Source organism: Notamacropus eugenii, chromosome 1 (genome assembly GCF_028372415.1).
Source record: "Notamacropus eugenii isolate mMacEug1 chromosome 1, mMacEug1.pri_v2, whole genome shotgun sequence".
Classification (NCBI taxonomy): domain Eukaryota; kingdom Metazoa; phylum Chordata; class Mammalia; order Diprotodontia; family Macropodidae; genus Notamacropus; species Notamacropus eugenii.
The window spans coordinates 238,107,092-238,119,865 of NC_092872.1; the positions used below are offsets into that span (position 1 = coordinate 238,107,092).

General features: G+C 36.7%; 1 protein-coding gene across 3 annotated transcripts in view; it reads left to right on the top strand.

Moving 5' to 3' along the window:
* Positions 1-12,774, top strand: part of ASCC1 (activating signal cointegrator 1 complex subunit 1) — a 161,437-nt gene that overhangs the window by 19,242 nt on the left and 129,421 nt on the right. For all 3 annotated transcript variants that reach the window (XM_072628232.1, XM_072628233.1, XM_072628230.1), the window contains exons 3-4: positions 296-395; positions 10,029-10,126. In XM_072628232.1, the coding sequence (XP_072484333.1) occupies positions 296-395; positions 10,029-10,126 (198 nt within the window). The remainder of the gene's footprint in view (positions 1-295; positions 396-10,028; positions 10,127-12,774) is intronic.

A 12,774-nucleotide genomic window follows, 5' to 3' on the forward strand; every position in this document is an offset into this window, starting at 1 on the left:
TCTTCTGAACACTTGGTATTTTATAGTTTTGTTTTGTAGATCTTGTTCCCCTGACCCCCTTTTTCCTTTTGCACTTCTTTTGAGAAATACTAATTCTTGTAGATGAGAAAGAAAATATTGCTTCTTGTTAGAAATTTTCCTGTGGTCCTGATTGTTTATTATTGACCTCTGCCCTGAGCAGACTGAGTTGGAATAAGCTGTGCTATGCTTTAGAAAAATAAAATAAAAAATGTGAAGATGGGGAAAAAGTTTGTTGTTCGTACGGTTACTTAAAGATTTAATTGTCTCTGTGTAGAGTCCATGGAGTGTTCAGAGGAACTCAGTGACTCCTGTGTGGTGGAGCAGACAGAAAGAGGCTTCCAGTGTGCAGTGGCTGTCCCTAGTCCACTGTTCAAGTAAGTTCATTTAGTTTTGTGTAAGTCGCTGCTCATAGGAAATATGGCAGAAGGTAGAAATGTGATTCTTCCCTGCTACTTCCATTTCATCTGAGATACCTAATGGCCAATTATGTGTTAGTTTACCTGTATTCATTGTTTTAGGAGTGAGCATTATATTACCACCATTCTTTCTGATGCAGACTTCTTCATAGTTAGGCAAACATCTCTTCTGGGGCACTGGATAGTATGCTTTTCCCAGAACCATCTTTGTAGATATCTTCTAATCTTTATATAATAGTCACACTGATAAATCTAATGTGCCATACTAAAATATTTACTTTGCATATTGAATATTTTTATAGATATAATTATGAATATAATTTCATGTTAGAATGCAAGATAATTTGAGATTTCCTCTCGTGAGGTAAGCGTCTTTCTAATTTTGAGCTTCCTCTAAACTTAGAAATAAATTTTTTTTTTTTTTTAGAAAAGGAAAACTATTAAATAAGTCTTTTGACAGATTTCTTTCCTGATGTCATTCTTTGCATGGTTATTAACCTAGAATCTTAGGTTCTCAGGGTGGGTAATACCACCCCCTGTGGGGCATTGGAACGCTCTCGGAAGAGTAGTAGTTTCCTCTGGTGAAGTTGGGGGGTGTTTAATAAAAATAAGGGTTAACCTAACTGCTTGCATTTTTTTTTTTTTTGAAAAGGGGGTGGTAGGCCAAATGAGCTTGCCAATCTCTGACCTGGATGTTCCTTTCTCTTTTCATCTGCTTAATGGCTCTACCTTTTCTTGGTCATATCCTAGTTATATCATTGTTTTACCTCGTAAGTCACGTATTAAGACACATATTTCTTGGTAGAGAAAAGAACATTGTCAGATCTTTCTTTTGTAAATTCCATAATGCCAAACTATTGCCATTTTCTTAGGTTCTGGGGCCCTACGGCAACACCATTTTTTTTTTTTTACTTTCTTTGGTATTTCTACTAGTATCAGTGTCAGTGACCATAAATAGAATGCTCATCATGTTGAGGGCTTTGTGGTAGGTGTTGAGAACACAAAGTCAGTCTAAAAGTCTTTGCCTTCTTACATCTCATAATCTAGATGGGGAGCTAGAAAGTATGCAGTATGCATAATTAATAACTAACAATACAAGGTGGCATATCCTCGGACACAGATAAGTAGCCCAGAACTTTTTTTGTTTTGCTTTGCTTCAGCCTTATCATAACAATAATAGCTAGTATTTATGTAGTGCTTACAGTGTGTCAGGTACTGTGCTGAGGACTTTACAGCTATGATGTCTATTGATTCTCCCTACAACTCTGGGAGGTAGGTGCAATTAGTATCCTCATTGTGCAGATGAGAAAACTGAGACAAACAGAGGTTAAATGACTTGTCCAGAGTCACACAACCAGTACATGTCTGAGGCTGGATTTGGACTAAGGTCTTCCTGATGCTAGGCCCAGCCCTCTGTCTGCTGAGCCACCTCGCTCCTTAAGTTACAAAACAAATCAGTTCTTTCACTAACATTTTCTTTTTTTTTATAATCTTTCATGTGCTTTAAGTATCTTTCTGTTCTTCCCTTTTGTCCCTACATAAATCAGTTACTCAGAGGCCTCTCAAAGTGATGACGGAAAGTTGATTTACTAGATTCTCGAGAATTGGGACAGTCCTACACCAGTTCATCTGGAGTAGGAAAGACAAAGACAAAGAAAAGGGCAGTGATTTATATAGACCCTAATGCAAGTCCCTCCTCCCCCCACTGACCATTATCCTCATTAGCTGAGAATATGATCTTACAGTCTAGACACGAAATCTAACCAATCCCTTTTGAAATGAAGACATCGAGGAATTATGTAAGTTTTATCCAATTATTGAGACCCTAATACACTACACAGTTTTATATCCTTATATGGAACTATTCTATTCTAAAAATATTGTAACCTTGAGCCTCTGGGTCTTACCTCACCCCTGGGAGAAGAATTACAATCTGAGAAGTCTTCACTAAACCTATCCCATTCAGTCCCTCCTCTTATTTATTAACCTGAAGACTTCTCACGGATATTTCAACCAAAGTTCTGTAACATGATCTCACACTGTTAATCTCCTCATCCCAATCAGGGTCATTCCTGTCTTTTGTCTCCACAGATGCCCATCCTTCCTTCTTTAGTATCATCAACCGAGAATTTCTAACTATTTTAGTAATAAGTGAAATCAAACGGTAAACAAATAGGAAGTAATATGATATCACTAATTGCTATGAGGCCAAACCACAGTAATCTCTTCCACCAGCTCCCTTCAAACCAGGACCACCAAGACATACTGAAAAGGGAGTTCCAAATTTGTACAGGAACGTGGACAGCTTTCCTGATATTCTTGGTGATCTCTTTCACTATCCTTCCATTATCATCAATTTTTAAGCAACATATAGGTATATTGAGTTTCCCACAAACTCCCCTTTCTTCTGCAAGTAAATAATCTAAGATCATTCTATGTTGCAGTACTGCTTCCCTAGTTTGTGTGGCTTGATCAGCCAGTAAGTCCAAAGCCTTTGCTGTTTGATTGGTTATAATTTCAACTACTGCTTGGAGTCTGATTAATCTATTTAATAGATATATCTGGGCCTAATGGTCCGCCTTACATGATCTCTGACTTACCCTTCCATAGTTGTTGTTTCCTCTTCCATATACAATGTTGATAATTCTCCCCAGTTCTATTGATTACACTCCAGAAAGTATCAAACATCATCCTATGTGTTCCATTCTCTCACTTTCATACCCATTCTTTATATTCTGTGTTATTCTTAGTACTATTCATATATATACAACTCCACAAATAGTCATGGTTGTGGCCCCCTTCACATGGTTTTCTGGGATCAGAGGGGTTGTAAAACTTATACCCACAACTTTTGTGATATTCCCCTTTTGTTCTCTCTTTGTACGAAGAGGATGGGAAAAATGAATGGGTACAGGGAATCACCCTACCATCTGAGCAGGTAATACTGTTCTGATCCCATCTGTTTGCATACTGGGCACAATCAATACGAGCCAGGGTTTCTGGTCTTCGTGTGAATGTCCACTTACAATTACTTTCTCCCAGCCATGTCTCCTGCAATTCAGGTCCTGTTTGGTTTAAACAATGTTCACCTGGAACTGATTTGGACAAAGACCATTGGTGTTTCTCTTGGCTTGTCCAGAATCTTGTTCCATCATGTACTACAGATCTATTACTTAAAATGTAGACTGAACTCAGCGGTACTGCTATCCATGGCCATTGACTTAATGGCTGAGGTCCCCCACAAATCCAATAATTGGACACTTCAAAGGTATCCACAATGGTCTGAATTAGGTCCAGGAAACTATTTTCAAGAGGGGGGGCGGTTGATAACTGGGGCCTGGTGTCCTAGCAGTGGGAGCAGGATCATGCCTAAAAGGGACATTCCCAAGGTATTACATTTTGGTTGCATTGTTCCCAAGGTTTGTCAAGTCCACACAATCTTAATAGAAGAGTCCTGTTTAGATATTGTGATAATGGCTTAGGACAATTGCTGAGCAGAGAATCCTGTTAAGAACAAACAATAATAATCCTAGTATAGTTCCCCAAATAACAAACTTATAATGAATTTGCCTCATTGGCTATCCCTTTCCAAATTCTGTGTGTTCTCACACATGCTTCAAACAGAGCTTTTAATACTGACAAAGTGTGTCTCCCAAGCATGAGGCTTGGGAGTTTAATAACTAATAGTAATAATTATAAATGACAGTAAACAACTTTGAAATTTTTAAATGCAATAACCTTCCATAACTTTGTCTACTGGCTTCCCATTCATACTAAACATTTTCTGAATTGGGATGGGGGAATAGATAGTTCAAGGTTCAATCTTACCCATATTCCTCTCCTCCTCTTATTTGTTCCTGTTTGCACACCTAAATCCAATCAATAAATACCTCTTCACATTCTTTCCCTTATGAATCCTTCCCTTCATCTATCTCCCTTTTATATGAATATGGGAAGGAAGCAAAGTTGACTGACACATTAGCAAATTACAGGGGGCAGTCCCCTTGTCATAAGTACAGATACAGAGATTTAAATTAATGAACTGTCCATTTAGAGGTTCCATCTCATACAGCAGTCTGGGGAAAAATATCATCTTATGCAGTTTTCTGATCTGGTTGCTCCTTCAAACAGTCGTCAGCACAGCATCTCAGCATCTTCTTCTCTTTATCTTCTTGTAGAAATCCAGATGTCCACTCTCCTACAGAACTGAACTTAATACCATCTTAGATTACCATTCCTATCATTCTTACAAAAATCAAAATTGAAACTTTGACAAATTGTCAATTTTTTTTTTTTAGAAAAAAAAAGAAAATTCACATTAAAATGCGGCTTCTACATTTCACAGTAAGTCATTATTCATTCCCTCATTAGGAAGATGAGATTTCATTAAGGAGTCAATACCAGGCTCCAGTACTTATATAAATACAATAAATAATCATTTTTAACACAGTGCATATCATATCATAAAACAATTCCAACTTCTGATCATTTGATGCTTCTTTTAAAGCATTTACAATATAGTCCACAAACCATTTTTCATTTAGCATTAACCAAGACAAAATAATAACTATGCATGCTAGTCTCATAAGCCCTTGACCTGATTGTCTTCACACTATTACTAAGAATTAGAGGACCCTAACTTGTTGTTGGTCTAAAGTCCTAAACCTGTTAGCTCAATTTTAGACTTAACCTCAAATGTTCCCCTACCAACAATCTATTATTCAACAGATCTGGTGTTATTACTTACAAAACTTCTGATTTTAGGAATTTGCCACTAAGAGTAGGGACATTGCAGGGAAACAACATCTCCCTCACTTCATGTCAGTTCCAGGCAGGAGTAGATTGTCAACTGGCATTCAGCCAGGCTTCAAGTCTGCCAGGTGTCAGTGGGGAAATTGAGTCAGGAGAATCCTACCTCAGCTCAGGCTGAACAGCTGCTGTCCTGACCTTCCCATGAGATCACCTTTTTGCAGTTCATACCAGCATCTCACAGGCTTACTGGCATCATGGATCAGTGGCTCAGACCGCCTCTCTTGCTATCCACACCTGGAGTTAGACTCAGAAGAACAGTCAGTTAATAGTCCCACAAAAATCTTAAAATAGCAAGCTCCAACAATCAGTTTCAAACATGACTAATTTCACATTGGCCAGGGAACATCTTTTGAAGCAAGTCTTAAGTAGCTTACATGCCTTTCTATACATTCTAGCTCCTGATTGAATAACAATCATAAGTCATTGCTCTAATAGATTTATATGTTTCCCAAACTACTTTATCCCTTTCTAACCCTGCTCAATCTAAAGGAATGAGCTACACATGTGATAAGTTCAGACATTAACTTGAATTTTTATGTTCATGTAATGAATTCAAATCAAAACAATCACTTAACTTTCAATGCCAAATATTACCAGAGGCTACCTACCTCTAAGAAAATTAGACTGAAATTCTTTTTCCCAAACTGAAGATGCCTTTGATTTAGTCTCAGTATTTAATTCAGTCAGTTGTTTTAATACTAATTGCTTTTACATCGTTTTGTAACATGTAAAGATCTTGTTCCAAGTTGGGACCTTTATCCATTACCCCAAAAGAGTTTTAGTCCCATTTGTCTAAAGGCCTTGGAAAACCTCACCTTGAAAACTCCTTGGTTTTTTTCCATGTGAACCGGCTCTCCTAAGGTCCACTCTGTCACTATGCCCAAGTCTATTCTACTTCCCACTCTTAATTCTATCAGTCCAAATCTCCAGTTTACTGGCCACTCCCATCAAGACCATTCCTGGAGCTCCCAGACCACCTGGGACCACCCCCCCCTTTTTTGTGTGTGTGTAAGGGATTCCTTTCCCTGAATCCCCCTGTAAATAAAATACAATTACAGTTAACTTTAAATCCCAGTCTTGTTCTATGTAACAATGATACAATATCTACTTATTCCCATTAGATTTAGAAAGAATGTTCCCAGAGATTTTATTTACCTCTTAGATCTTAAATTTGCCCTAAAGAGCCAATCACTGAAGATCATTTCTTGTACATTTTCAGATTCTCACCAAAGCAAGTTCTATATACAATCTCCTCAGCTGCTGGGGCTGTACTTGTTACTAGCCTGAGGACTGCTTCTTTTCCCCACATATACACACAGTGTACCCCTATTAGAGAAACTAAATTCTTCCCACTTTTGTAACTTACAAATACAAATTGGATAGGTAGGCCTTCCAAAAACCCATACAAAAGATTTTACAAAGTATTTCTTAATACAGCAAATATTTCCTCACTTATGAACAGTTTACATTTTATCACAATCCCCTTGAAACTACTTGACAGAAATCATAAGAAAAGCCCTAAACCCAAAGCCTTTTCACATTTGCCCATAAACTTTCTTTTACAAACATAACTTTAGAGTAAATGCTTGATTCATGGCAAAAACAATTTTAGCTAAAATTTCCTTTTCAACAGCAGAAATAAACTTTTAACATAATACATCCTCAGATGGAACAGGCTGACAATCACACCTATATATATACACACATACATGTACATTTTTAAAGCGTTCTCATTTTCTTAATAAGAATGCTACAACAAGGAAACTCTTACAAAAAAATTCATAACAGCTCTTTTTTAACCAATTCATTAATGAACTTAACAATGCAATTTCTAATACACTATTTAGATGAATTACCTAAAAATTTAAACTTATTTAAGTTTACTTAAAACTTAAAATAAGCCATTAACCTATTCAACTCCTTTTTTATATAACAAATATGTTTCAAATTATCAAATTTCTATCACATCTTTTTAAAACCCCAATCTATATGTAATAAATTACAAAATTTAAAAATTGTGTAACAGTTACATTAGATTAATGTTGCATCTAACAAATACCTATCCTTTTGTTACTGGATCTAACATTTTTGGCAGAAATGCCACTGGGTGTCTCTGCCCTCCTCTTATTTGTGCCAGGATTCCCAAGGCCACCCCTTTCTGGCCCTCCCACTCTGCAAAGAAAAAGAAAAACCTAAACTTATTTTTTTACTTTAAGTACATTGTCTGGTGTCAAATATATATATTGATCTAATTAAACCTAAATCCAAAACTCTCAGCTCTAAGTTGCTTATTTGAGATTTTTTTACTTTCTAATCTTCTGCTTTCTTCCACCAAACTTTAATAAATTCTAACCTATCTGAAACATTAAATTAAGAATGACACATTTCACCTATTTACAATTCCAAATATGACCAGAATAAATTCACTTAACTTTCTGTTATTTCCCATTACACTAAAATTTCTTCTTTTGGGTGAGGCAGGAAATGGTTAAATGCTTGCTAGCATGCCTCTTTGGTCTGAGGGACAAAGATAAATTCCCTCTCTCCCTTTTTTTTTTTTTTCAAGTCTTCTGATTACACAGTACCCATGCTCCTTTCATCATCTCTACCTGCTTAAATTCTCTTGCCTTTCCCTCAAGCCACTTTGAAACTGCACATAACTTATTTCTTTCTACTCCTAACCTGACACTTCTCCTACATTCTTTTACTTGCTGTTACCAACCATATAAACTGAACAGTAAAATAATATTATTTTTTTTTTTCCCTTTCTCTCCCTCCTTGTCCCTCCGCCCCTCTGAAACTAGTCTGGAGGGGTTGAAGAAAGGGAGTCACAGGAATTTCAAGGACAGTTCAGCTCAGCCTTTCTGCTCCTGCTGGCTGGCTGGCTAAATTTATAACCTTATCAGATAAAAACAGAGACACACAGACTTTCATTCACACAGAAATACCAACACAACATATACAGACAAAACATTTAGCAGAATAGAATAATATATATAGGTTTAAATTTTTGGCAAACCCAATCCTGGAGGAACCATATTTGGGCCAGATTGTGCCTCCTCCTCCTATATCTTTTCACCCCATATGATACAACATTACTTAATCATCTTCTTCTACATTCTTTTTTCTATAATTTGGTAATTCATGCCAATTTGTAATCGGTTTCCCAAGGGACTATTTACTAGTATTTCTTCCTGACTCCACTTCGAAGCTCTATTCTTGGACTGCTTTTGTCCCATTTTGGACTAGGCTTGTCACCAACACCTCCGAGTCTAAGACTCAACAAATTATGCTAGCTCTCTTGCTGGCTGTCCTGCTAGCTTTTTTGGACGAGGGTTGTCACCAACACCTCCGAGTCTAAGACTCAACGAATTATGCTAGCTTCTTTGCTAGCTCTCTTGCCAGCTCTCAAGTGGGGGTCGCCCCCCACCAGCAGTCACCCAGCAAATGTTTTTGGGGGGGCCCTTCACCCTGGGGTCCCGCAGTCCACTAATTTGGTTGGGAGTCGTCACCTTCTCCCCCAGTCTATCTAAGACTCAACGAATTGACCCCCAGACCCGCCGCCCTCCCCCCCCGTGCTTACCGCTGGGTCATATACGCGTACAAGTTGCCTGACTGCAAACTTCAGCACCAACCAGTTGGCATTTTTACACACTTCGTGGCTTCGGAGCCTTTGGAGTCCTTATCTCTATTCTGTCCTCACTGAGTTCCTCTGCTTCGGGTCGTTACCTTGCGGAGAGGGAGTCCTGGCAGCCCTTTTCAAGGACCATGGGGGAATCTCCCCACGGGTGCCCAGTCTTTGAACTGAGCTGTCAGCCTTCTCTCAGAAAGGTCACAGATCCTGGGCGAAAGCCCCCAAACTGTGTGGGATGGCTCAGGTCCCTACATAAATCAATTACTCAGAGGCCTCTCAAAGTGATGACAGAAAGTTTATTTACTAGATTCTCGAGAATCAGGACAGTCCTATACCAGTTCATCTGGAGTAGGAAAGACAAAGAAAAGGGCAGTGATTTATATAGACCCTAATGCAAGTCCCTCCTCCCCCCACTGACCATTATCCTCATTAGATCTTACAGTCTAGACACGAAATCTAACCAATCCCTTTTGAAATGAAGACATCGAGGAATTATGTAAGTTTTATCCAATCAATGAGACCCTAATACACTACATAGTTTTGTGTCCTTATATGGAACTATTCTATTCTAAAAATATTGTAACCTTGAGCCTCTGGGTCTTACCTCACCCCTGGGAGAAGAATTACAATCTGAGAAGTCTTCACTAAACCTATCCCACTCACTTTCAATTTTGTTGTTGATATTTTTTCAGTTTCTGATATCTGGTATCTATCTATACTGACTTTCAGTAAGTTAGAGCCTGGGATTATAAAGGAAAATCCTACCATACCTTCTTTACTGCAGCACAAATGAAAAAGGAAGATAACTCAGTAAATGCACAGAAGGACCTGTGAAGATGGTAAGGTAGGGGGCATACCTTCAAGAGTGACATTAGTTGAGTCCAGGGTAATAATCCCACTTTCTCATGTCTTTAAGACTTATGTGAAATCTGTGTATAGATTGTATTATATTATGTTATGTTATATTAATTATAGACTTTTTGACTCTTGTTAACTTTTTTTTTTTTTTTTACTAATACAGAGTTTAGGATATTGAGTGAAACAGGATTTCTGAAACTTTTTCTGGTTTAAAACATTTTAGCCACTTATTTTGCAAACATTTGAATTAGTTTCTAATCACTATTAAATTTTTCTTTATGTTGTAGATATATAATTGGAAAGAAAGGTGAGACCAGAAAGAAACTAGAAATGGAAACTCGAACTTCTATTAACATTCCTAAACCTGGAATGGAAGGAGAAATTGGTGAGATTTAGCATGCATGTGTAACAGTCATTTTCACTTTTGTGTATATGTGAAAATAAGGTACATCCAGGAGAATGTAGCTATATTCTTTTTTGTCATTTTTAAAAAATTAAAGATTTTTTAAAAGTAACAAAAATCTATTTTCTCTCTTTACTCCACCCTCATAGAGGAACAGTAGAAAAACCAAAGATTTGTAACAAATATTTAGCAAATATGTAACAAATATAGTCAAACAAAGCTAATTCCTGCATTGGACAAGTCCAAAAAACATGTTTCAGTCTGTATCCTTAGTTCATCAACCTCTCTTTCACAAGGCGAGTTTCATCATGTTTCATCATGGATATCTGGATTCCTTGGCTGATCATTGTGTTGATCAGAGTTCTTAAGACTTTCAGAATTGTTTTTGTCTTTACAGTGTTGTTGTTATTGTACATAAAGTTGTTCTTCTAGGTCTGCTTACTTCATTCTATCAGTTCATATGAGGCTTTCTAGGCTGAAATTGTCCCTTTCGTCAATTTTTACAACACAGTAATATTTCATTACATCAGTATGCCCTATTTGTTCAGCCATTCCCCAGTTGATTCCTCCTTTAGCTTTCAGTACTTTTTTACCACAAGAAAAACTGCTATATTTTTGTACATATGGGTCTTTTTCTTCTTTATTTGATCTTTTTGGGGTCTAGGCCTAGTAGTTGTATTACTAGATCGAAGGATAAGCATAGTTTAGTAATTTTTGGGCATAGTTCAAAATTGTTTTCCAGAATAGCTGTAGCCATTCACAGCTCCACCACTAGTGCAGTAATGTGCCTGTTTTTCTATAGCTCTTCCAATTTTTTTTTTCTTTTTGGTGGACTTTGTTAATCTAATGAGTATGAGTCACTCTATTACTGATTAAGAGCTTTTTCTTTTTTTAACATGGCTATTGATAGCTTTGATTTCTTCCTTAGAGTACTACCTATATGTATCTTTTGACTATTTTTCAGTTGGGAAGTGGCTCTTATACTTATAATTTGAATCAGTTCTTTATATATCTTAGAAATGTAACCCTTATCAGAAAAACTTAGTACAAAGATTTCACCCTCCCCCCCCCAGTTATCTCTTTCCCTTTTAATTTTAATGGCATTGGTTTTTGTTTGTGCAAAAATTTTAAAAATTTTATGTAATCAAAATTGTCTATTTTATCTTCTGCAATTCTCTCTGTCCCTTATTTGATCATGAAATCTCTACTTATATGTATAAAGGAAGGATAATTTCTTCCTTGCTCCTCTAATTTGTTTATGATGTCACTGTTAATGTTTAAGTCATGCATATTTTTAGAGCCTGTATCGTGTGAGATACTGGTCTGTATCTAGTGTCTGGCAGACTAATTTCTAGGCTTCCCACCAGTTTTTAACCAAATATTTATTGCCTTGTTAGTCTTACTTCAGGAGCTGGTGTTTTTGGGTTGATCATATGTGAGGAGGCTATTGTGTTCATTTGCTTTTTTATATTGTTTACCTTCTCTGTTCACTGACCAACCTCTGTTTCATAGCCTACTAAGTCATTTGGATAATTACTGCAATGTTTAAGATCTGGTACTTCTAAACTCGTTTCCTTCCCACTTTTTTCATTATTTTCCTTGAGATTCTTGATCTTTTGTTCTTTCAGAGGAATTATCATTTTTCTTAGCTCTGCAAAGTAATACTTAGGCAGTTTGAAGTGTCACTGAATTAATTTTTATTGTATTTACTTAGCTTATCTATGAAGAATTAATATTTCTCCTATTTTTTATTTGTATGAAGTGTTTTGTGGTTGTTTTCATGTAGTTTTTATGCTGTCATATTATTGCCTAGTGTTCTTCTCTTCAGAGATTTAACAAAATAGTGTATTTTAAAGAAAAAAAAGAAAAAAGAGAAAAAATCAGCACAACTGATCAATAGATTGGAAAAGTCTGAGAACATGTGCAGAGTGCAACACCTTTGCACCTCTTCTTATTACCAAGAAAGGGTGAATTGGGAATGTTCTCTCTTATCTCTTCTTTTGAGCTGTTGTTGTCCTTTCTAATTTTATAGCATTCACTTTTGATTTTTTATGTGTATGTATGGTTGTCCTGTTCATTTACATTGCCATTTTTGTATTGTTTTCTCAACTCTGCTTACTGCATTCTACGACAGTACATATATATCTTTTCATACTTCTCTAGCTTTATCACATTCATCATTTTTTTACAGGATAGAAAGATTCCTTTATATTCATATACTGTAACTTGTTTAGCCATTCCCCATTTGATGGACATCTGCTTTGTTTCCAATTCTTTGCTATCACAATTAGTCAATCAATAAACATTTATCAAGCTCCTATTATGTGTCAGAATGTGCAAAGCACTTGAGATATAGAGAGGAAAAAGGTAGTCCCTGCCCTCAAGGAGCTTAACTGTATGGGAGAGATAACATGTAAACAGATATATACAAAACAAACTTTATGCAGGATAAATAAGAGAGAATTAATAGAGGGCAGACACTAGAATTAAGAGGAGTTGGGAAAGGCTCCCTGTAAAACATGAGATTTTACTTGGGACGTCAGAGAAGTCTGTGGGCAGAGGAGGGAGAGCATTCTAGCTATATAGATCAGCCAGAGAGAATGCCCAGAGTTGAGAGATAGAGTGTCTTG